The 22,853-nt window shown below is 45.0% G+C and overlaps 3 protein-coding genes, 1 long non-coding RNA gene and 9 other non-coding genes across 13 annotated transcripts in view; 5 read left to right on the top strand and 8 right to left on the bottom strand.

Annotated features, from left to right (window-relative positions):
• Positions 1-950, bottom strand: part of LOC128329717 (uncharacterized) — an 18,835-nt gene extending 17,885 nt beyond the window's left edge. Inside the window, exon 1 of the mRNA XM_053261329.1 lies at positions 509-950. Coding sequence (XP_053117304.1) covers positions 509-913 — 405 coding nt within the window. The 5' untranslated portion in view covers positions 914-950. The remainder of the gene's footprint in view (positions 1-508) is intronic.
• A 711-nt stretch (positions 951-1,661) lies between these two features.
• TRNAN-GUU (transfer RNA asparagine (anticodon GUU)) lies at positions 1,662-1,735 on the top strand. The gene has a single exon. It is a non-coding gene; the product is annotated as a tRNA-Asn (tRNA).
• Positions 1,736-2,185: 450 nt separating this feature from the next.
• On the bottom strand, positions 2,186-2,267 carry TRNAL-AAG (transfer RNA leucine (anticodon AAG)). Its single transcript has one exon. It is a non-coding gene; the product is annotated as a tRNA-Leu (tRNA).
• Positions 2,268-6,247: 3,980 nt separating this feature from the next.
• TRNAK-CUU (transfer RNA lysine (anticodon CUU)) lies at positions 6,248-6,320 on the top strand. Its single transcript has one exon. It is a non-coding gene; the product is annotated as a tRNA-Lys (tRNA).
• Positions 6,321-6,455: 135 nt separating this feature from the next.
• TRNAK-CUU (transfer RNA lysine (anticodon CUU)) lies at positions 6,456-6,528 on the bottom strand. The gene has a single exon. It is a non-coding gene; the product is annotated as a tRNA-Lys (tRNA).
• Positions 6,529-6,997: 469 nt separating this feature from the next.
• On the bottom strand, positions 6,998-7,079 carry TRNAL-UAG (transfer RNA leucine (anticodon UAG)). The gene has a single exon. It is a non-coding gene; the product is annotated as a tRNA-Leu (tRNA).
• A 1,077-nt stretch (positions 7,080-8,156) lies between these two features.
• On the bottom strand, positions 8,157-8,238 carry TRNAS-AGA (transfer RNA serine (anticodon AGA)). The gene has a single exon. It is a non-coding gene; the product is annotated as a tRNA-Ser (tRNA).
• A 1,309-nt stretch (positions 8,239-9,547) lies between these two features.
• TRNAI-UAU (transfer RNA isoleucine (anticodon UAU)) lies at positions 9,548-9,643 on the top strand. The gene is made up of 2 exons: positions 9,548-9,585; positions 9,608-9,643. It is a non-coding gene; the product is annotated as a tRNA-Ile (tRNA).
• A 360-nt stretch (positions 9,644-10,003) lies between these two features.
• Positions 10,004-10,075, top strand: TRNAG-UCC (transfer RNA glycine (anticodon UCC)). The gene has a single exon. It is a non-coding gene; the product is annotated as a tRNA-Gly (tRNA).
• A 1,874-nt stretch (positions 10,076-11,949) lies between these two features.
• On the bottom strand, positions 11,950-18,159 carry LOC128331874 (uncharacterized). Its single transcript, XR_008310460.1, has 3 exons — positions 17,865-18,159; positions 15,199-15,316; positions 11,950-14,287 (listed from the first exon to the last, which is right to left on the bottom strand). It is a non-coding gene; the product is annotated as an uncharacterized LOC128331874 (long non-coding RNA).
• Positions 18,160-19,675: 1,516 nt separating this feature from the next.
• On the bottom strand, positions 19,676-19,749 carry TRNAI-AAU (transfer RNA isoleucine (anticodon AAU)). Its single transcript has one exon. It is a non-coding gene; the product is annotated as a tRNA-Ile (tRNA).
• Positions 19,750-20,629: 880 nt separating this feature from the next.
• On the bottom strand, positions 20,630-21,452 carry LOC128331871 (histone H2B 1/2/3/4/6-like). The gene has a single exon (XM_053265837.1). It carries the CDS (start codon positions 21,066-21,068, stop codon positions 20,688-20,690), a length of 381 nt encoding a protein of 126 aa, XP_053121812.1. The 5' UTR covers positions 21,069-21,452; the 3' UTR covers positions 20,630-20,687.
• LOC128331864 (histone H2A type 2-C-like) lies at positions 21,377-21,903 on the top strand. Its single transcript, XM_053265829.1, has one exon. It carries the CDS (start codon positions 21,458-21,460, stop codon positions 21,845-21,847), a length of 390 nt encoding a protein of 129 aa, XP_053121804.1. The 5' UTR covers positions 21,377-21,457; the 3' UTR covers positions 21,848-21,903.
• The last annotated feature ends 950 nt before the right edge of the window (positions 21,904-22,853 follow it).

Below are 22,853 nucleotides of genomic sequence, written 5' to 3' on the forward strand. Positions count from 1 at the left end.
AGGTGTCAATTCCCTAAACTTGCGATCCCGCAGGGGAAAATGGGGAATGAGACATGAAGCCTATGCAGAAACCCATATTCTTCAGCCATGGGAGAAGCAGAGACGAGTAACATATTAGAATGAAAACCGTCTTGGGCACCCACTGGGGAGAAAGGAGTGTGCTCACAATCTTAACATCAAAGGGCTTACTACTCAGCATAGGAACATAGGAAGCTGCCATATACTGAGTCAGACCATTGGTCCACCTAGCTCAGTATTTTCTGCAAAGCAAGAAAGACCTGCTTGAGTCTTGGAGCAAGCTAGACCTGCTTGACTAGCTAATGGAATTTCGCATTTATGAGTTTCTCACAACTTAAGATATGTGCACGAAAGTTGTGCGAGAGACACAGTTGAAAAGCAGGCGGTCCGTGAATCCCAGCTCTTTCCCAGGAGAGATTGGGCGGCTCTTAAAAGAGCCTTTTGTGTCGCAACAGTTTGCTTGCAAAATCTTGCAGCCTCTTCCTTAAGCCCTCTCGCCCCGGATGCGGCGGGCCAGCTGGATGTCCTTGGGCATGATGGTGACGCGCTTGGCGTGGATGGCGCAGAGGTTGGTATCCTCAAAGAGGCCAACCAAGTACGCCTCGCTGGCCTCCTGCAGGGCCATCACCGCCGAGCTCTGGAAGCGCAGGTCGGTCTTGAAGTCCTGCGCGATCTCGCGCACCAGCCGCTGGAAGGGCAGCTTGCGGATCAGCAGCTCCGTCGACTTCTGGTAGCGCCGGATCTCGCGCAGGGCCACGGTGCCCGGCCGGTAGCGGTGCGGCTTCTTGACGCCTCCCGTGGCCGGGGCGCTCTTCCGGGCGGCCTTGGTGGCCAGCTGCTTGCGCGGCGCCTTCCCGCCGGTGGACTTGCGAGCTGTTTGCTTGGTACGGGCCATCTCTCCGGAAAGGCCTTGACCACTTCACAGGTCAGGACAGAGAGGAAAAGTGGAAACAAATGTCGCCGCTAAGTGGGTGTTTATAATCAACTCGCCCTCTGCTGATTGGCTAAGAGCGGCGAGGGCTACTTTTTCCTCTTGGCGTTTGAATTTCCCGCGCAAATAAGATCTTTTCTTCTTCCCGCCTCCGCAGTCCGCACCCTTTTCTTTGTTTGTGATTTTTAACCACTTAGCGTACGAGCAGAATCGTCGGCGGTGCCAGAGGGTTCGTCCCCAAACCCCAACAAATAAGTTCCCTTCTGAAAAATAAGTTCCCTCCCCCGAAAAGTCCCCCCCCCAAAAAAACACCAAATAGCTTGGTTTCTCCCTATTCTGGACCGTTTTGGTCACTTAATGGAAAGACACTTTTGGCATGCTCAAAAGTTTGTTTGTTTTAATTTAAGAACCATCAACCTACATACAGAAAGTAATGCCCAATGAGTCCCCCGCCTTTAGCTTCACATCAGTGTGAAACACAGGTTCCCCCCCAACCACCCCCGGAAACGTAGCATGTTTCAGAAAGTTGCCCCCTCCCCCGTCACTCAATGCACTTTGCCCCTTCTATATTTCTAAAATATACAAATGTCCAAGAATGAAATTCTGCAAGATGCAACATGTAACCATACTTTAAGTAATGGCATTAAAGCTAAATTGATTGGTGACTGGATTTCTATATATTCTTGATATTTTGGATAGTTGGACAAGCAGGGTCTCTGTGGCGCAATCGGTTAGCGCGTTCGGCTGTTAACCGAAAGGTTGGTGGTTCGAGCCCACCCAGGGACGCTTTATTTTCTCCACTGAATAGCGGTCCAAAGGAGATAATATTTCGAAGAATTAAAGTATCCATTCTGTAAAATGTATCGGAGAACATATTGCTATCAAGCCTTAATTGAATGTACTAAAAAGAAATGAGCTTTCCTTTGAATTTTCCAGAGGCCTCTGAGAAGTAAAGGGTTTTTAGCGAGTAGCGATCTTAGATCTTATTTTTCTGTATTTGGTCATTAAATCCGACAAATTAAGTCTAGACTGAGGAAAAGAAAATTCTGAAATTGATGCGAATTCTTTTCAACAAAACAATCACACTCACACTACCTTTATGTAGGGCAGAATGAGGAAGCACGTAATTCACTGGTTAGCAACTTTCCTATACTTATGTTCCATATAACAAGAAGCCTAATTTTAACACACTGCTTTCTGGTTTTTCATTGACCTTGAGAAGAAAACGTTACTGCTTGGCAGCGGTGGGATTCGAACCCACGCCTCCGAAGAGACTGGAGCCTTAATCCAGCGCCTTAGACCGCTCGGCCACGCTACCACCTTGTACATGCTTCAAATTACTCCACACATCACTTGACATTTTATTCCAAATTGTCTCAGAAATAAAGAAAGATATTGTGATAAACACATTCAAATTAAGATATAGAGAGAAAGTTCCAGGTAAAATCTTTAGTATGGAAATAGCCTTCCCTTTCTTCAGGAAGCTTCACTCCTCAGAATTATCCCTCTGTCCTCAAACATATATATGAAGGGTTAGAGTGCTGGACTAGGACCGGGGAGACCCAAGTACAAATCCCCATTCAGCCATGAAACTAGCTGGGTGACTCTGGGCCAGTCACTTGTCTCTCAGCCTAACCTACTTCGCAGGGTTGTTGTGAGGAAAAACTCAAGTATGTAGTACATCGCTCTTGGCTCCTTGGAGGAAGAGCGGGAGATAAATGTAAAAATTAATAATAATAATAATAATTAATAATAATAATAATAATATAATTAATAAACCCTCCAGCTCTGCTGATTCATTGCATTCCCAAAGATTGCTGCAAGTGGAATTAAAAAATAGGTTTCAACAAGCATTTCACAGCAATGTGTTTATCCAGGGAACGCCCTTGTGCATGGCCATGATTCTCCTATCATACTTATTGCCAAGTGAATCTCATTCACAAAAGGGCCTTTCCAAACCATATGTTAATTAAAATCTTCCTCTCAGTAGAGTCAGTTAGGTTTATTGCTTCCTGTTCAGTGGCGGGAAACATGAGTTTTCAACTATTCAAAACAGAAGAAGAGCTCCTTACAAAAATCAAGTTGAACTTGAAACCAAAAGGGTAAGAGAGGAATTTGAATTTGGCCCTCATGTGTTTTGTTTTGGTGCCATCTCACTAAGCTTAGTCTGATAACACTGAATTAAAGGCATAAATGTGAGCATGCTGCATGGCCTATATTAAAATGTGTGTCTTACTCATTACCAAGAGATCATTCTGGCTGTTCAGAAAGTCACAGAGCCCGGGAAGGTTAAACCCACCTGCCAGCAATGCTGTGATGTCCTGTTACTTCAGTGTATACGTCCTGTTTTTATGTAGCAACTAGTATTTTTAAGCCCGTTATGATAACGGGCGCTAGCTTTCTATCCCGTCTTTTCTGTCTCTCTCTCTCTTTCTGTCTCTTCCCCCCACCCTTGTCCCCTCTCTCTTTTTGTTTTTTGTTTTGTTGTTGTTCTCTGTTTTTGTTCTTCCTTATTTTGCTTTTACTTTTTTTGGGGGGGGGGTGGATGAATAACGGCCAAAATGGCCCATGAGAAGGTGGCCGCCCCCGCCTATCGCCCTCCCGCGCACCCAGCTGCCGGAGCCCACCTTACCCGCTCCAGCCCGAAGGAGAAGAGAGGAACTCGGAAACAGAGCTATTCTCTGTGTTAAGCTGCTGCATATACTGTCGTAATGGACGCAATAGGCGTCCTTTGCGTCCATAGCGGCAGTTTGAGCAGTGACTTAGCACAGAGAGGAGCTCTGCTCGTGAGCTCCTCTCTTTTCCCTCGGGCTGGAGCGGGTAAGGTGGTCTTCAACAGCTGGGAGGGCGATAGGCGGGGGCGGCAACCTTCTCATGGGCCATTTTGACCCTTAATCTTTTTTGGGGGGGAGCGGGGAAGGAGATTTTGGGCAGCTGGGAGGGCGGGTGAGCAGGCGGCGGTGGCGGCTGTGAGCGGGCGGGAGCCTCGTTGGCGGCTTCGCCGCCACCTCGCCCAGCTTCATTTTGGGCAGCTGGGAGGGCGGGTGAGCAGGCGGCGGCGACGGCTGTGAGCGGGCGGGGGCCTCGTTGGCGGCTTCGCCGCCACCTCGCCCAGCTTCCCTGTCCCCCGTCTCGGTCTTCCCCCGCCGCCATTGCCCTCGCCTTTTTCAGGGCGGCCGCTTCTGGTTGCCTCGGCCTCCTCTCGCCGTGCCGCAGCTCATGGCCGAGGCGGCGGCTCCGCCGCCGCCTCGGCCACTTTCCCCCGCCGCCACACACCGGCTAATGGCCGCCCGTGACTGTGGGACACTGGTGTCTGAGGTCCTGTGTCCCTTGGGCTCTTCTGGGCCTGTGCTTCGCACAGGCCCAGAACAGCCCAGGGAGGCAGGGACGCAGATCCCCAACGTTCCAAAGCCATGGCCACTCACTTAGCCTTTTATTATATAGGATTTACAACCAATGCAGCTTACAAAATAAAGAACCAAGCAGCGATTATAAATACAAGCTACAGAAAACTGTTCCATACCTGGGAATACAAGTCTTTTCATGAAACAGCAGCTGACATACAGAGCAAGAATGCACAGAGGTGCATCCTAGGTAATTTTGGAGCCTGGACCCAAAGGCCTTTGGAGCCCCACCGCCCCCCCAACAGCTGCAAGTTAAGCATCATCCCCCTACACACACACACAGATGCACGGACAGGGCAGTCCTTAGGACAGGATGAGCAGGGCAAGCACCATAGGCCCCACTCTTTTAATCCCCATTAAAATCTACTGGAAGTGGGCCCCACACTGGCCAATTTTCCCCAGGTTTCACACCTGGACAGGGCTTTCTAAGGACAATTCGGCACATGCAGTATTTTTAACATGAGGGATCTTGAGGGCACAAACAGCAACTGAAGAACATAGAATGTGAGAATATAAAACAGGTATACTGTCATCCCTCACTAACGACGGTTTCCCCAATCGCGGTTTTGAGTATCCGCGACTGGGCGATTGTGGCTGGTCTCACCAACCACGACCTGAGTATCCACAGTTTGGCGAGATTTTCTAGTGATTGAGGGGGGGAGCAGTGTTCCGCAGTTTTGCGGGGTTGAGAGGTTCAATCCAGTCATTCTTCTTGCTGGCCCTGCCAACTCCTCGCAATTTATAGTGATAAATTGATTTTCAGTGTTTTTTGGGAGTTCTCAAAAGTGCCTTCGAGTGATTTTTAGGGGTTCAGAATTTTCAAAAGGTTCAATTTGCTCCCTCCTTTTGCTTATTCTTGGCAAAAAAAAATTGTATTTTTTCTTTAATTTTTTTTTTTTTTTGGCGACTGCTGTTCTCCTACCCCTGATTCTCATTGATTTCAATTGCTCGCCAACCGCATATTTGCCAATGGCGAGGTTTTGCCAGAACTGAACCCTTGCGGTTGGCGAGGTATGATTGTATTTATGCAAATATGCATTAGCAGAAGCATTAGTGCAGTGACCACACTGAGTGGCACAAACTAAAGAGGATTGGGGGCCCCTCAGGGGATGTGGAGGCCCTGGACTTCCACCCAGAATTCTGTCCAGGGGGAAGAGAGGCAGCAGAACCTGCCAACTAACTACACTGCTGGGGCAAAGCTGCAATTTTTGATGCGCTCCCCTTCCCCAGGGAGGGAGTGCTCTGCCCCACCCCAAAGTATGTCTCTGAGGGTTGTTCACCCCTCGGGGACATATTTTTGGATGACACAGAGTGCTTCCTGAGGAAGGGTAGGGCATCAAAAATTGCAGCTTCCCTTGCTGCACAGGTACAGTTAGCTGGGAAGGTCTGTTAGGCTGCTCCATTGCATTCTTGTACCATATCTCAGTCAGCTCCATTTATAAAATGACTGAAGCCTAGCTTAGAGCCCTAAAAGCAGAAGGAAGACTGGGTTAAACTGAGAGCCGATTGCCTGTTTTTAATTTTTAACAATTAGATCATCTGTATGGACCGAGATTGTGGAGACATTTCTCTTTGAAACCAATTTCAAGGCGTTGCTATTGGGCAGTGTAGGGTGTTAATTAGTCCATGATTCAAATGTCACTTCAACGATGAATTCACTAGATAGATTTAGACAGTCTGCATAATTAGTATTATAAGAGTGGCCTGCCTTGCAGGGTTGCTGTAAAAATTGATAACATACAGAAGTGTTTTGGACACTAAAAAAAATCATAAGCTAGATGATGGTCATGTTATGTGAAGCTGATAATGGTGGTGATTGGTTGGCGCAGGAGGGACGGTGTTTGTTCAGAAAAGAGCAGATGACAGTGCATTTGGAAGCATTTAGTAAGCGAGTGCCCGGCTAGCTCAGTCGGTAGAGCATGAGACTCTTAATCTCAGGGTCGTGGGTTCGAGCCCCACGTTGGGCGCATGTATTTTCTTTATCCATCTACTCTACCTCAGCTCTTCGTTTATGTTTATTTAAAATACTGCAGCAGCAATAGAGTTCAAAAATAATTGTTTTCTTAACCAAAAAAACCGAGAGACTTCTAAAAAGCTATCTCCGCCCAACGTGGGGCTCGAACCCACGACCCTGAGATTAAGAGTCTCATGCTCTACCGACTGAGCTAGCCGGGCGCCTGTAGCCACACGTTTTTCAAATACACTGTCATTTTTTCCCTCCCCAACCCTTATTTTTTCCAATTATAGTGTTCATGTAATAGATGGATTGCTAACCCTGTGGCGCCAGATAAAGAAACTACAGAAACCCGAGAAAGCAGAGGAGGAGACCGTGGCAGTGGTTATGTACTTGTCTCCATTCTCACGCCATTCCCGTATTGGACCGCCTACACTCGATTTTGTAGCATGCAACAGCAAAAGAACCGAATCCGCTTTTCAGCCGCGCCACGCATATACTCTGCCATGCGCATTTGACTGGGAAAAGTGCACACAAGAAGGAAAACAGGACTTTGGAAGATGCCAAAAACCAAGGCTGCAGCCCAATCATTCCACCCCTTCGAAAGATTTACTTTCGTGTAAACACAGGTATGTATGAATGATTGGCTGAGTGAGCGTGAGGTCAAGAATCATGAACGAAAAGAGCTCTTGGCAGCGGTGGGATTCGAACCCACGCCTCCGAAGAGACTGGAGCCTAAATCCAGCGCCTTAGACCGCTCGGCCACACTACCTCATACGAACTTATTTTTATTCCATCCTCTCCTATTTTCGATCACAGGGGGTTTTTTTGTCAAATATACAGCCGGACATCAGAAGCTCAGACACAAATGTGCTGCACTTTTCACAAAACCCAGATACTGTTTTAAAAAGCACAATAAGTACAGAAATCTGTCCAGATATGGCACCACAAAGACACACACATCCACAGAATGGTGGCGAACGAACCCCTTGTTTTCGGCTGCCCTCTGAATAAATGTCTGTTGCCACTCACTTGGGACTATTTGTGACAGGGCGTGTGACTGAGAGCATAATTTCACGCCCAGCACTTTTTAAAAGAGAAAAATTAAAATGTGGACTAAGGAATCTGTCAGCTGAGGCATGAAAACACCAACCACACCAGACTCGTCCGCTGTAGGGAAGTAAATAGGGGCTGCATATTCAGCAGCTGAGCCTGAGCTCGTCGGTCCCGCACGTGCGAATGTGTGCCATGTCTGTTACTTTACATCAAGGGTTCCCTAACTTGGGTCCCCAGATGTCATTGGACTACAACTCCCATCATCCGCAGGCACAATGGCCGGATGATGGGAGTTGTAGTCCAACTTCATCTGAGGACCCAAGTCTTTCTGATTCCCGAGGCCCGGCTGTGAATGGCAGGAGACGTCAATCTCCATTTTTCATTTCCCACCCCCGATTCTCAAACCTGCCCGTCTTGAGTGTGTATCAAGCTCGGACTGAAGCGCGAGCAAAGTGCTCGTTCAGGATTAAGAAACCCCTGCCTGTCGAACTCACCCTCGGCCTGCAAGCTATTTCCATGCCAAAGGGCAGCTCCTGAGCAAATTAAGCAACAGGAAACAAGGTCAGAGAATGCCATTGATGACTTTCCTACCCTAATTCATCTTGGCAAGCAAGCGATGCTAGGAATTTGAGTGTATCCACCCAGGCAGTCAATCCCTCTCTTCTTTTACAAATTAAGATGCTGAGCAAACGGAAAGGGATGCGGAGAGTAGATCTTTCTAGAAAATAATATTTTAAGATGTGAGAAAAGGAAATATTTTTAACACAGGCGAACACTCAAAATACTATTTTGACGTAGTCGGCAGGATTCGAACCTGCGCGAGGAGACCCCAATGGATTTCTAGTCCATCGCCTTAACCACTCGGCCACGACTACCCCGTGAAAGCTCTTTTTGCAATACGTCATTTTATAGATCTCGAGAGTTGTGATGTATAAATTGGCTTTGAGAGTAATCCCACAGGTTCTCGGGCAGGATACTTTTCTAAAAGCTAATCGACATAATACTAAATCAGTCAGCTCAAAGATCAACACTGAGCATTTACCTCACCCCGGCAAATGTCTTTCAGATGTATCCTCACAAGCCAAGTGCCACACAGAGGGAGCTTTAGAGTGAACTCAGAATAATGGCCCCCCACCCTCCAGCACTATTTAACACACAACTAGTCTGCAGAGAACTTCCTCGTGTATCTACAATCGGGGTCCAACATCTCCTGGCACGTGGGAATGAACCACCATCAAAGATTCATGATGACATCCAGAAAGTACCTTCAATCATGTCTCCTCACAGCATCAGAAACGCAGTCTCTTTTTAGTGGAGTCAGTCCAGACGGTCAGCCCGCAGTTATTAAGGATTCAGAAATCAAACTATGTACATGCTCGTGTGAACGAGGCACAAGCGTTCAGCAACCAAGTAATGCATTCAGACATGTTGCAGAAGCCCCCAAGAAGCTCAGTAGCCCTGTTGCTGTAGCTACCATTCTTGCTGTTGGGAATTGTTACTCCTGCTTTAGTTTACATAACAATCAATGGTCTAGGACTACACCTTTTCTACCCCATACCTCTTTGACTCCGCCTTTATGATTTCCCCCCTCCTTCTCTAATTGTGTGTGTGTGTGTGTGTGATCCTTCTGCCTACTATGGATGACATTTCATGCATGATCTGAATGGCGCAATGAAGGATAAGCGTGCTTGTTTTGCATTGAATTGTTTTGGATTGAATTAAACCCAATGACTATGCCGAGACAGGAGTGGGGATGAGTGTCCTGGAAGCAGCCGGAAGCAATGTTGATGTCTCCACTTCTGCAAAGATATTACTATCTAGCTTGATAAAGAGTTCTGAGTAACTCGAAAACTTACTTCGTGCATTTTGAACAATGTAAGGATGCCGCCTTGCTTCCTTTTGCTGCTTATTTCCTAGGACAAGCAAAGACACTATGGGATGGGATTGGAGGCGCAGCCATCTCGCTGGCTATGATATGATCGTGAATTAGCAAGATTCCGGGACATCTTTCTCTGTTTCCTTGAAGAATTCGCGCTTAACAGGGTAAAGACGCCATCTTCCGTTAAAACAAGTGACGGGGTCCTTCTATGCTAACTAAACTGTTAGACTGCAAAGAGTTTTCGACTAAAACAAAGCATTTTTGACTTGCACAGATGAAACTGAGTAAAGCCCGGCTTAGCAGCAGCTCCAGTGGCGCAATCGGTTAGCGCGCGGTACTTATACAGCAGTACTCGTCACAAAGCAATGCCGAGGTTGTGAGTTCGAGCCTCACCTGGAGCACTAGTTTTGAAGCCCGAAAACAGATAATTTGTTGGGGCATTCGGGTCGTCGAGATGCAATCTAGTTATAATGCTTTCTTTGGAATCGTCACCAATGAGCTTGGAAGGTATTTAAAAGTGGGGGAGGAGGTTAGGAAACGAGACTGAATTGGCGCTTTACAGTCTTTTAATTTGTGGAAGTTTGGAGGAAATGTCTTGTCTCGATTCATAGAAAGGGAAAAGCTTTGAGAAACTTCGGTATGAATTACTGAAATTCGATATGAATTGCTTGGCTTATGGTGCCACCTTGTGGAACTCAGAGAGATAATGACTATAATTTCGTTGCTATATGGAATGCCATAGAAAGAGGTTTTAGACGTGAGCGTTGGTGGTATAGTGGTGAGCATAGCTGCCTTCCAAGCAGTTGACCCGGGTTCGATTCCCGGCCAACGCAAAGACGTCTTTTTCTTTCTGTAACTTTGCTTCTGTAGTAGAAATGCATATTTTCAATGAGGTCTTTTTTTTATTGCTATTGCTACAGAATATACGATAACATCGTATATTCATAAAAACTGTACTGTTGTTATTGTAATGGGTATCATGTTCCTTCATGTTTTTAGAAATCACAGTTTTTAGAAAGCATGTCAAATCGTGGCTTTTTACCCAGGCATTTATATGATTGTCTCCACTGCTGCTTCTTGTATTTTGTACTGTTTTTATGCTTGTGTTTTAATTTAAAAAAAAAAAAAAACAGATCTGTTTTTATACTTTTTAGCTCAATATTTTAATGTGTCTTTTTTTTATAATCGTGTTTTTAAATTTTATTGTGAGCCACCATGGGTTGTTTTTTTTTTAATGAAAGGCAGGGTATAAATTTAACAATAAATAAAATATGTATGTACTGGTCAAAGACTATAATAAAGTTTATCTATCTTTCAGGTACCAGACAATTTTATCCCCTGAGACTTTAATGATAATAAATGTGACTTTAATGATAATAAATAATGTTTTGCTGCTTAAAAAATGATTCTTTATTAAATTTATCCTTGGGAAATAATATATAAGCCTGTACATGTACACATTAGAAGTGAATCAATTGGACAGATGTATCTTAGGAACATAGGAATATAGAAGCCTTATACAGAGTCAAACCTAGCTCATTATTGTCTACCCAGATTGGCACTGGCTTCTCCAAGGTTGCAGACAGGACTCTCTCTTTCAGCCCTTTGTTGGAGATGCCAGGGAAGGAAGGAACTTGGACCCTTCTGCATGAAAGCATGCAGATGCTCTTCCTAGAGTGGCCCTATCCCCTAAGGGAAATATCTCCATGCCTGTTGCCTAAGAATACAGTCAAAACAAAACATTTAATTCATAAACGATGCCAGTAAGGGTATCATAAGAACATAAGAACAGCCCTGCTGCTTATTCAAAAGGCTTGGGTGGGGAACGTTTTCAAAAGCTTTTTGGAAGTCCAAGTATTTGCTATGTCATCTGGATCACCCTTTATCCACATGCCTGTTGACACTCTCAAAGACCTCCAAAAGGTTAGTGAGGCAAGGCTTGCTGTTGCAGAAGCCATGCTGGTTCTCCTTCAGCAAGGCCTGTTCTTCTATATGTTTAACAATTTTGTCCTTAAATATGCTTTCCATCAATTTACCCAGCACAGAAGTTAAGCTAATTGGCCTGTAGTTTCCCGGATCCTCCCTGGATCCCTTTTTAAAAATCAGAGTTGCATTAGCTACTTTCCACTCCTTTCATGCAGAGCCTGATTGTAGGGACAAGTTACATATTTTTGCTAGGAGATCAACAATTTCATATATGAGTTCCTTCAGAACTCTTGGGTGGATGCCATCTAGCCCTGGCAATTTTTTAATTTTCAGGTCTTCAAGACAGTTTAGAAGATCTTCCCTTGTCACCTCAAATTTGCCCAGTTCTTCAACCTCCAAGCCTGAGAAGCTCAATTCCGGGAAGGGTATATCATGGTCAGTATTCTCTGATGTGAACACAGATGCAAATAACTCATTCAGTTTCTCTGCAATCTTCTTATCCTTCTTAATAATCCCTCCCTTTCACACCCTCATCATCTAAGGGACCAACTGCCTCCCTGGCAGGTATTCTACTTCTGAGATATGTAAAGAAGATTTTGTTATTCCCCTTGACACTTCTAGCTATATGCTCCTCAATCTCTCTTTTTTCATCTCTTATTGTCTCCTTGCATTTATTTTGCCAGAGTTGATGTTCCTTTCTGTTCTCTTCATTTGGGCAGGACTTCCATTTTCTAAAGGAAGCTTTACACTAGTAGTTACAGTACATTGTGTCATTCTGATATACCAGAAAGGAGCTGGTTCTTGTCTGGGTGGTGTTGACACCAATTAACACACAACCAGAGGTAAAGCTTAACAGTTTATTTCTGCAGAAAGTAAGGCTTTTGAGGTCCCACCCAAATCGAGAGCAAAGCCCCTTTGTTACAAATAAGTATTTATACACTTACAATTGCATGGTCATTGAGTCCACTCCTTTCTATTACCTGCAAGATAGCATGTATGCATTTTGGTCTCTTCTTCACATCAAACAATAAACAAAATCTGCATTTTACAGTCTTGTTCTGTTCTCTTTTGTCTTTTCCTTCAACGAGGGGCCTCTCTGTGCCTCTGCTTACCTGCAAGGCTAAGGCCTGTGCCTTGGAAGTGTGAAAGCAACAATTTGCAAGTCAGGAAATTGCAACAGGGGAAGCCAAAGTGTGAAAAGAGAGATAGAGATCAGTGAGAGGCCCATATGGGGCCCCTCTAGTTTGATTCTAATACTTGGCTTGACCAACAGGAGGTAAGCAACTATAGGTTCGAAATGGTTCCACTTTGGCTCACATATCAGTCCCCCCTTTGGAGCAAGACTTCCGTTTAGGAAGAAGTCGCCTCCTCCAACCTTTTAAAAGCCATATACATCTTTCTTTGCCCTACCTTTGGCTTGCACAATCCAACCAACATTTGAGCAAGTGAAGGGAAACATCCTGTAAGGCAACAAAGAGCAATACCAATAGCTATAGCAGATAAGATTCCCTTAACTATACCGGTCCACCATTCCTCCTGCGGGAGCCATGACCATAAGTTATGCCATAGCCCACTGGATGAATTTAGGGCTTCATCCAAGGTTCCTCGGTCTCATCTGAGCTCTTCAACAATGCTGTGCAGCTTCCCTTGAGAGGTTTCAATTTGACCGGTTTCATCTACATACATACAACAAGTTTGGTTCAGATATTTGCATACTACTCCACCATGGCTCAACAAATCAGAGTCTAGAGCCAGCCTATTCTGCAATACGACCTTCTGGAGTGAGGCCTCCTCCTCCGTTAGTAGGGCAGAGGGGAGAGTGATCGTTTCGTTGGCTAATCTCTCTAGGGCTTCCGATGCATTCCTAACGAAGTTGCCCAGTGTGTGCGCAAATCTTCATAGTTTTTGGCTACTCCCCACAAGGGAAACAGACCCCCGAGGAGGACTCCTGTTTCCACCGAGTAGGTTAGCCCAGAATCAGCCGCCCACTTAAAGTGAGGGTTAGGATGGTTGAGGTTTTTAGAATGCCTGATGGCAGAGATGGGCAATGCGTGGATGCCCCTCCGGGCAGATCCAACCTAAGGTGCACGTGCCGGTACTGTTGGCTGGCAGAAGCTTATATCCTTGAGTTCCGCAAAACCAGTAAAGGCCAGGAACTTGAGAGGCCGGCATATTCGGATCTTTTAGGAAGGCCGTGAGTTCGAGTAGAGTGACTCTGATTAGGCTGGTGTCTTGCACTGGCATGTCCAGCCTATCGGATAGTTGGGTGCTGTCCTCAGATAGTGGAGTACTGGTGTTCCCCAATGTCCACCCCTTCATCTTCTGGCTATACATTAGAGTTAGGTTACATTGTGGCCAATGGCCCAATTGGAGGGGGCCTTTTGCAAAGCTGAAACATAAGTCGGCTCCCCACGTGTCCTTCCATAACTCATACTGTGTCTCATCCAACTCCTTTGAGTTATGTTGGCTGTGTAGTCTTTTCGTTGGGGTGGACACCCAACCCTTCCAGTTGAGGGGCATTGGGACCTTAGGAAGTCCCTGATTGCTGTGGGAGGCTGTCAAAGAGCATATCCAACACGACTGGTTCCAAGCTGTATCTTTGAGGATTGACTGGTATAATTTCACAAGCTCATTCCACTCCCACCCCCTTGCACTTCCCTGGGCAGAATTATCACACACACTGCAATATACAACAGATGCATGATCACAGTTACCACCTTGACGTGTCGCAGTTCTTGGGTCTTTTAAACAAGGTCTTTAAACCATCTAAGGGTTCAGTTTCCCACAGAGGTGGGGGTTCCTCTGCTGCAGGGTCTAGGTTACCCTGGACGTCCCCTGTCTCTGGTTCCTCTTCGCCTTTTCAGGGAATCGAACTCTCGGGTGGTGGATTCAGCTCTTCTGCCCTGCTACTTTTAGGGAGGTAAAGTTTGTTGAAAGGACTTGAAAGGCCACTTCCCAGCAGGCCTGCAGCAGTTCCTTCTTCTGGGTCAGGGTTGATGTCCTCTGGAGACTCCCTTGGGGTCACCTGCCGGCAATGGGATGCAGGGATCCAGGTACTCCTTCCCCTGCACTTGACTACTGTTTGGATCACTAACAGAACCTTGGAAGGACACTGCTTACTGAAAGAAAAAGATAGGCATATGAGACATCAATTCCTTCCCCCACTGTAGGGGCAGTGTCCTGGGATCAAGTCCCTGGCCACACAGGGTGGACCTGGGCCAACCAACATTCCCAAAAGAGGAAGGTCATAACCTTTCCTAGATCTAGTTCTCAAGGCAAGCAACACAATAAGTAAAACCTGAGGCCACTCCAAATTGGTCTTTTGGCATTATTTTTCCCAATAATGTTTTTGTTCCCCTGCTTGCCCTCGCCTCCCCCCTTCCCAAAGTCCCAAACAGGGGGTGATGTCCTTCATTGGGGCCTGCAGGGACCACTGTGGCTTGTGCTGTAGAAAGGGCTTCAACCCAATGGCTCAACTGGCAAGTGGCAATCCTGGGCGGGACGCAAAGCAATACAGAGTCAATGTTGCAAGTGTTCAAAGAGGAGGAATGCCCATGTTCACCCCCCACCTTAGTGAGTTTGTGGCATTGAAGATCTCCTCACAACAATCCTGTGGAGTAGGCCAGGCCGTGAGGGAAGTGACTGGCCCAGAGTCACCCAGAGAGGAGAGCTGATCTTGTGGTCGCAAGTATGACTTGTCCCCTTAGCTAAGCAGGGTCTGCCCTGGTTGCAGATGAATGGGAAACCTCAGCAGGTTTCAAGTTCCCTCCCTGGCAGTATCTCCAAGATAGGGTGGAGAGAGATTCCTGCCTGCAACCTTGGAGAAGCTACTGCCAGTAAGTGAAGACAATACTAAGCTAGATAGACCAATGGTCTGACTCAGTATATGGCAGCTTCCTATGTTCCAGCAAGTGTAATGGCTGAATGGGGATCTGAACTCAAGTCTCCCCGGTCCTAGTCTAGCACTCTAACCATCACACCTACGCTGGCTGCTGACATGCTGCAAGTTCAGTACCAGTGGCATACTTACAGACTCCTGTCAGGGCACTTGGTTCAGTGCTTGTGTTCTCAATGAGGGAAAGGGACGTCATTCACACAATCTTGTGCACTAGCAATACCCATGAAGGACGATCCGTCTGTGATAATCTCTTTATTTTGGTCAGCGACCAGCATGAGATTAAAACAAATGTAGAAGAGAAAACAATCAAACTTCTACTATAAATAAAACCAAATAAATTTTAAAAAGTACTCCTGAACATAGGTCAAGGTACTGAAAGAGGGCCCAGCAGAACTACTAAAAATACATAACTAAGAATAAAATGAGACAGCAGTATTTCATACTTATGAGTTATGAGATTATTGCATACAGATCAAAATTTAAACAGTTGCCTTCGTGACTCCTGAATCTGAATGAGGTTATCTGTCTGTGAGGTCTATCATGTGCAGACAGTCATGATGTCCCAGTTCTCCATCTTTGGCAGAAGATGCCACCAAAAATTGTCCACAAATCACAGGAGGTTGGAACCTGCGGTAAACAATTACTACCAAGTCTCTAATTAGGAGCTGTGAAAACAGAGTATGGGTTTCACAGTAACACACAGAAAGCTAGATCCTTTTAAGCTGGGAAGTCTTCCAGGTGAATGCAAACCAGTACTTGGGAACTCCCTGCCACTTGATACAACTGACTACAGGAGTGGCATCTGGAATTCAAAAGTTCTCTGTGGAGGCAAAGCAGGGCTGGCTGTGAGGCAAATTTTAATTTTTAAGCCTTAGATGATTTTATAGTGGCTCTCAGTGTACATAGTAACAAAAATATTGCAAAGACATTTAAAAAAAAAACCCCAAAAAACCCCTAGTATTTACAGCTCATTGTATCAGCTTGTGTTTACAACTCATTTTATCCATTCAGCTTAAAACCCTTTTTTCTCTTCTCTCACCCTCCCACAGCTCAGGAGAGTCAGAAAGTATAACATACAAATGCTTGTGGTCTCAGAGATCAATTTAAAGGGGTTCAGCTGAGTTACAACATTGGGACCTTAGAATCCTTTTCTAATTTTCTACTACTACTATGAATATTTATAGACTGCTTTTTAAAAACAAAATTCCCAAAGTGGTTTACACAGAGAAATTAAAAAATTAGTAAAGATGGATTTATTTATTTAAGCATTGAGATATGCAACATCTTTATGCATGAACATTACTAATCCAGTATTCCTGGTTCTACTTGCAGACTGCTCAAGGGTTAATTCGCCCTATTTCAACTTTAAGAGAAGCACAATCCTTTACAGAAGAATTATTCAGTATATGACCAAGGTGTTACCCATCTTCAGAGCATAAAAGCTCCCTTTTGCTTCCTCATGAAAGTGCTTCCAAACAACAACTCCATCCCACCAAAATCACCCAACCTTCCCATAAGAGACTGTACAAAGAAGTTACAAACAAAATCCTGAGTGTTTACAGAAAGCGGCCATAAATATACACGGCACTGTATTGAACTATTTTCTGCAGCTAGTTATCTTACATTTAATCTTAATGGTGAAATATGCCTTCAATCTCTTGATAAAAAGTTCAATGAATTAGAATAGGTTGCAGACTGGAGTTCTCAACTAGCTATTCCTCTGACTGGCTAGCATCTAACTAGAAGTTTGGCTGGGTTCCCAAGAGATTTTATTGAAGGGGGGGGGAGGAAAAGCCTCCAACTCTCTCCAACATTCACATACCATAGTTAAAACACAGAAATTACACTTTTTACATTGGCTACAGTAAGAAGAAACATGTTTGCCCACAAGCACGCTTAAGTCTTGGCACAGGGTAGCAGCCTATGAGCAATTACATTCTACAGGCGCATATATATATATATATCCGGATCTGACTTCCTCCCCCCCCCCTTTTTTCTTTTTCTTTTCTTTTTGTCAGGACAGAACAAATGACACACCAAGACAAAACACACACTACACGCTTAAACGGTAAAACCTTACCTGTCCTCCTCTTCATACAAAGCTCTCTCTCTATCTCTCTATCTCTCTTACACACACACACACACACACACACACAAACTCTTTTCTTCAGCTTGCCAAGTTTCCTTCCTTTCCACTTACTGTTTCTTCTTCTGTTTCAGTTTGTTCCACATAAAAACCACTGTTGCATTTCTCATACTTCATGCACTCAAAGGTATATATACATCAGCAAAATCAGGATATACATTAGGAGGGGGCCTACTCATCTTTACCTTAGCCACAATCATATTCAAACCACATTTCCTTCTCGTTTCAACATCTTTCCACAATTCCAAAAATAGCTGCACGTATTGGTGTTCCACACATTTACCGTGGCATGTACAAAATATTAGCAATTGCAAGATGGTTTCATATTTCACCGAACCCTCCGGTGGCCACCATTCAGATAACCCAAGCTCATCATAAGGCCAAACTTCAGAACAGTATTGGAAAAGTCGCTTCTTACTCAGGGGATCCCCACCAAGCTTTTTCCAATTCTTCAGAACACATTGCAATGGAGTGCACTCTTTACTTTTCACCTTAGGGGACTCTAACCCCTCTCTACTCTGAGCGGTGCCCATCGCGACTATGGGTGGTCCTGGTCTGGCCTTTCTGCCTCAGATTCTTGGTACCGCACAGCGGTTTCCCCCCACCTCTCCCTGGTGCTGGCTAACGGCTTTCACCCACTGGGATTTCTGACCTTGCTCGGCTTATTGGGACTTGCCACGCTCCTGGGCCCTCCTCTCCACCGGTCACAACCCCGCAAGAAAGTCCATTCCTCGGTAAAACTGACTGATGCACGCTGGTCCGGAGTCTGGTGGATCCTTTGTCAGCCCTCTGCTCCCAGACTGGGAGGCTGGTGCTCCCCCCTTTCCAGGCCAATGCACCAATCTGATATACCAAAATAGACTGGTTCTTGTCTGGGTGGTGTAAAACGCCAATCGACACACACACTTAAAAGTTTAAAAGTTTATTTCTGCAGAAAGTTAAGGCTATCGGGGTCGTACCCAAATTGAGAGCCAAGTTCTTTGTTTGCTACAAGCATTTATACCCCAACATTAGCTTTTCCCCCCAGCTCCTACTGCCATTTGATACTTGGTAGATAACACATAGATAGGTCAGTAGAGAAGATCCAGGCCCAACTGGCATTTATGACCCTGTTCCTGTCTTTTGTTTATCCTTCCTATAATTCTAACACCAACTTGTTACAATTGAATTACATCCGAGATGGCCTCTCGGCTCATCCCTTATCTTCAAGGCCTTGTTCTTTGTTATTAGAACGAGGGAAGTGTGAAGAACTATATATTTTCAGGAATGCAGGGCCTCTGCAGGTCTTGGAAAGTTCAAACCTCTAGCTAGCAAGAATACTTCTATCCAAATCAGAGCAATCTATATTATCCATATAATGTATTACACTATGTATATATGTATTACATTATGTATGTATATGTATTGTAATATGTATATGTATTACACTATGTATATATGTATTACACTATAATCCATACTCTGTTACATTATATGCATGTCTAAACTACTCAGACTGGGATGCTGCATCCAGTAGTTGAAACATACTCTTAAGTTTAAAGTATCAATAATACCAATGTGGGTGTGGGTGTTTAGGTTATTTGTTGCTGGCTAGTCTTATATTCTTTTACATTCAGTTTGTGAGCCTTGAAGGACATTGTGGTAAGAAAGCTGAATTTCTCAAAGGCAAATTTCTTTTCGAGGAGTGTGTCATCCACCCTCCCTCACTTCAGTGCTTGGGGATATGTGATGAATGGCCTCTGTTTTCTTATCAATTTGAGAACAAAACAAAAAGGGAAAACACTAATTCAGTCCCCCATACTGAAAAGGCTACGACTCCATGCAAAAGAAACAAGGTACTTTATTACAGAATGCTTTGCAGATCAGGAGCTGAGACAATACTGTAATGAGTTTCTAAGAACTTTCTCCTTTGTTAGATGGGATGGGGAAAATTTGTGGTATAAGAGAGATGGAGGTGGGATGATTTTGAAGGTGGGGTCAGGACATGCTTCAGTTTCAGGAGTAGCTTGGCCCCCTCCCCTCATGCCTTTTTTCTCTACTTTTATGTTGCTTCTATGAATGGTGGTTGCTCCATATCTTGCTCACCCAAATACACTGGTAATTACAGTACAGTATTGGCCTCAGCCTCCAGATAACAAAATAATCCTGCAGCTTTTGATAGAACCAGAATAGCTTCTTCCAGTGTTCGCAGGTCTGCCCAGGCAAGACCTTTTAAATCTTGATTTAATTTTTAGTGGACCTGCATTAGATTTCTGTGAGGCTACTAAATCTGGTAACATCATCACCTAAAAGACTTTAGGTGTTGTTAGGTCACCAAAGCTCCCCGCCCCCAGCTTTGTGTTCTATCGGCCTGTCATGGAGCCATTGTCACTTCCCTTTGAAATATCAATGTTAAATTCGTTGATTCCAATTTGGAACAGTAAGTCTTGCGATACAGAGCAAAAAAGAAAAAAGTTGTTGTTCTGGCCCGTACGGGGATCGAACCCGCGACCTTGGCGTTATTAGCACCACGCTCTAACCAACTGAGCTAACCGGCCAGCTACTCTGATTTGCTCTCTCCATCAGGAAACCTGGCGCCGCAATTTTATTGTTTATACAAAGCCGATAACAAGATGGCGCCAAAACCTAAGCAATAACACTTTTCAGCCGTCATTTGGGGAAGAACATACAAAGAACAGGATAAAATGAAGGATAAAATCCTTGGCGAATTAATTTCCGCCAAGGATAAAATGAAGATAGGAAATGCATTATTAGAGAAAATGCATTTCAAAAGCATCCCCACAAATACCACAGCAGCACACGTTATAATGCATTGTGTGCAGCAAATTCCCTCCAATCCAGCCGCTTTTAGATGCACCAGACTCTAAAAACTTGGGCTGCGCAGAGTTATGTGACCGAAACTGAATTTGATTTCAGGGCCTCCATTAGATTTTTCTCCCAGGAAAAATACGGAGAAAGAGCTCCAGGGTACTGAAGTAGGTTTCTACTTGCCAGCTCCCGATTCCTAAATCCTTGTTGGTCACAGATGCAAGAAAAGCCATGAAATTATTTATCTATTTATTTAATAAAGATATCCACCCCCAAGAACATTGAACTCAGTCCTGCTAAGGTGCATCCGGTTAGTACAGCCATCCTCAGAACTAAAAGAGGAAACCACCCACCCAAATACTGAGAAATGATTTTTGCCTATATAGACTGTGCATTAGCACAACTTTGAACAAAGTTTCTTTTGCCAAGTTTGTAAAGCCAGCAGGAATATAGAATTACAAATCCATTTTACTTGCTAATGTCACTAAAACACATTACAATTTTGCCTAGTATCTGCGTTTAACAGCCAGGCAGTGTATAACCCGATTTTGAGCCTGATCCTACTTATGCTTTAAGGACTTTAGTAATCGCAGCACTTTTTTGGAAAAGTTGGGTGGCTCTTAAAAGAGCCTTTGGGTCCTGAATAGAGGCTTTCACCAGGAAAGAATTACTTGGAGCTGGTGTACTTGGTGACCGCCTTGGTGCCTTCAGACACAGCGTGCTTGGCCAACTCTCCCGGCAGCAAGAGGCGCACGGCCGTCTGGATCTCCCGGGAAGTGATGGTGGAGCGCTTGTTGTAGTGGGCCAGGCGGGAGGCTTCACCCGCGATGCGTTCGAAGATGTCATTGACGAAGGAGTTCATGATGCTCATGGCCTTAGAGGAGATGCCGGTGTCGGGGTGGACCTGCTTCAGCACCTTGTAGACGTAGATGGAGTAGCTCTCCTTCCTGCTCTTCTTGCGCTTCTTGTCCCCCTTCTTCTGGGTCTTAGTCACGGCTTTCTTAGAGCCTTTCTTGGGCGCAGGCGCTGATTTCGCTGGTTCTGGCATGATAAACCTAAACCTCTCTCAATCAACAAATCAAGTCAGAAAAGTAGTGAGACCAGAATGAGCGGTCTCTATTTATAAGACTGCCATGCTAATAAGCAGCTTGAAGTTCTCAGTTCCCTATTGGCTCAGACTTGCTTAGAAAAAAAAGATACCAATAAGCGACATCTAGAAGCTTGTTTACTATTGGGTGAAACCACACGCTGCATGCTTATTGGGCACCAAAAGGAGCTAGCTTTTCTATTGGACAGTTAAGAGCACAGACAAAGGTTGACCAATGGATATACGAGTTTTCGAGCTCTTGGAGTGAATAAAAGGGTGTGGAGCGCGCGAGTGTTCGTCTCGCTTCTTTTTCTTAGCTCAGAGTAAACTCGTAGTTGGAATTTGGAAACATGTCTGGACGTGGAAAGCAAGGAGGCAAAGCTAGAGCGAAGGCGAAGACTCGTTCATCCCGTGCTGGGCTGCAGTTCCCGGTGGGTCGTGTGCACCGTCTGCTGAGAAAAGGCAACTATGCTGAGCGTGTCGGAGCTGGCGCGCCCGTCTACCTGGCTGCCGTGCTCGAATACTTGACCGCTGAGATCCTGGAGTTGGCTGGCAACGCCGCCCGGGACAACAAGAAGACCAGGATCATCCCTCGCCACTTGCAGCTGGCCATCCGCAACGACGAGGAGTTGAACAAGTTGCTGGGCAAAGTCACCATCGCCCAAGGAGGAGTCCTGCCCAACATCCAGGCAGTGCTGTTGCCCAAGAAGACCGAGAGCCACAAAGCCAAAGGAAAGTAAACTGGCTCGGCTTTGCTCTCTACAGGAATAAACCCAAAGGCTCTTTTAAGAGCCACCCACCTCTTCATAAAGAGCTTTTCTCACTTAAATATTTCGGGGTGTTTAGAAGAACTTTAAAAAAGTGGACCTTGCAAAAAAATTACTCACAAAAATGCATCAATCACAAAGGAACACTTCTCCAAGTGTACTACTTGACTAGCTACAATACTAAGCCTGCTACAGTTACATTTATGGCCGTACTATTTTTTTGTACCAGTTGTATCACTCTGGGGATAAGAGCTTTTTCCTGGGGAGGAAACATTGTAACTTTTCACCTTTCCCTGTGTATAATACTTGATGGTTCGATTTAAGCTTTGAATAATAGAAAAAGAATATTGGCTAAGGTTTTAGCCACTCAGATAAAGCAGCGAGTCTGGCGCCAATTTCAAGCTTAAAAAGAGTGCCAACCGCTTCCTTTCAGGGAGTGCCGGGCGTGGATCAGTTGGGCAACCAATAACCTCAGGGCGGGATTTTCAAAACTTGTATTCTGAATAGCGGCGGCCGTTACCTTCCAGTGCAGTTCAAATGGCCTCAGGGATGTACTCCCTACCCACACTTTCAATTTAACAAAAGGTGGGTAAGGAATACTGAACTATGTTTAACATACATGAACTCTTGCTGATGCAGATAATCTCTACAGTTGCCAGAAGAGTAGCAGCATTAGAAGCAAAAACAAAGTGTGCTGGTACCTTTATGCTACACATTTCAGTCTGATTCTCACTAGGAACTGTACTGTACTGTACTCTCCCCAGAGCTTTAACATACATTCAGATCTGCCCGCTTTATTCCGCTTGGACGGAATGACTCCCAAATCCGTTAATTCAGTCTCAGAACAACAAAGCATTCACACGAAGGTCAATATACCAATTTCAAGACGGCTAAATTATCTTACGTCTAATGACCATACTAGTTTTAACCCTCAAGCCCTTCCAACAGCAAAAGAGATCTACTCAAATGAGATCTTAAA

The sequence above is a fragment of the Hemicordylus capensis genome, chromosome 6, assembly GCF_027244095.1.
Source record: "Hemicordylus capensis ecotype Gifberg chromosome 6, rHemCap1.1.pri, whole genome shotgun sequence".
Classification (NCBI taxonomy): Eukaryota; Metazoa; Chordata; class Lepidosauria; order Squamata; family Cordylidae; genus Hemicordylus; species Hemicordylus capensis.

Bases quoted from the DNA above. Each gene is read 5' to 3' on its own strand.
- LOC128331871 (XM_053265837.1), bottom strand. From the start codon at position 21,068: ATGCCAGAACCAGCGAAATCAGCGCCTGCGCCCAAGAAAGGCTCTAAG.
- LOC128331864 (XM_053265829.1), top strand. From the start codon at position 21,458: ATGTCTGGACGTGGAAAGCAAGGAGGCAAAGCTAGAGCGAAGGCGAAG.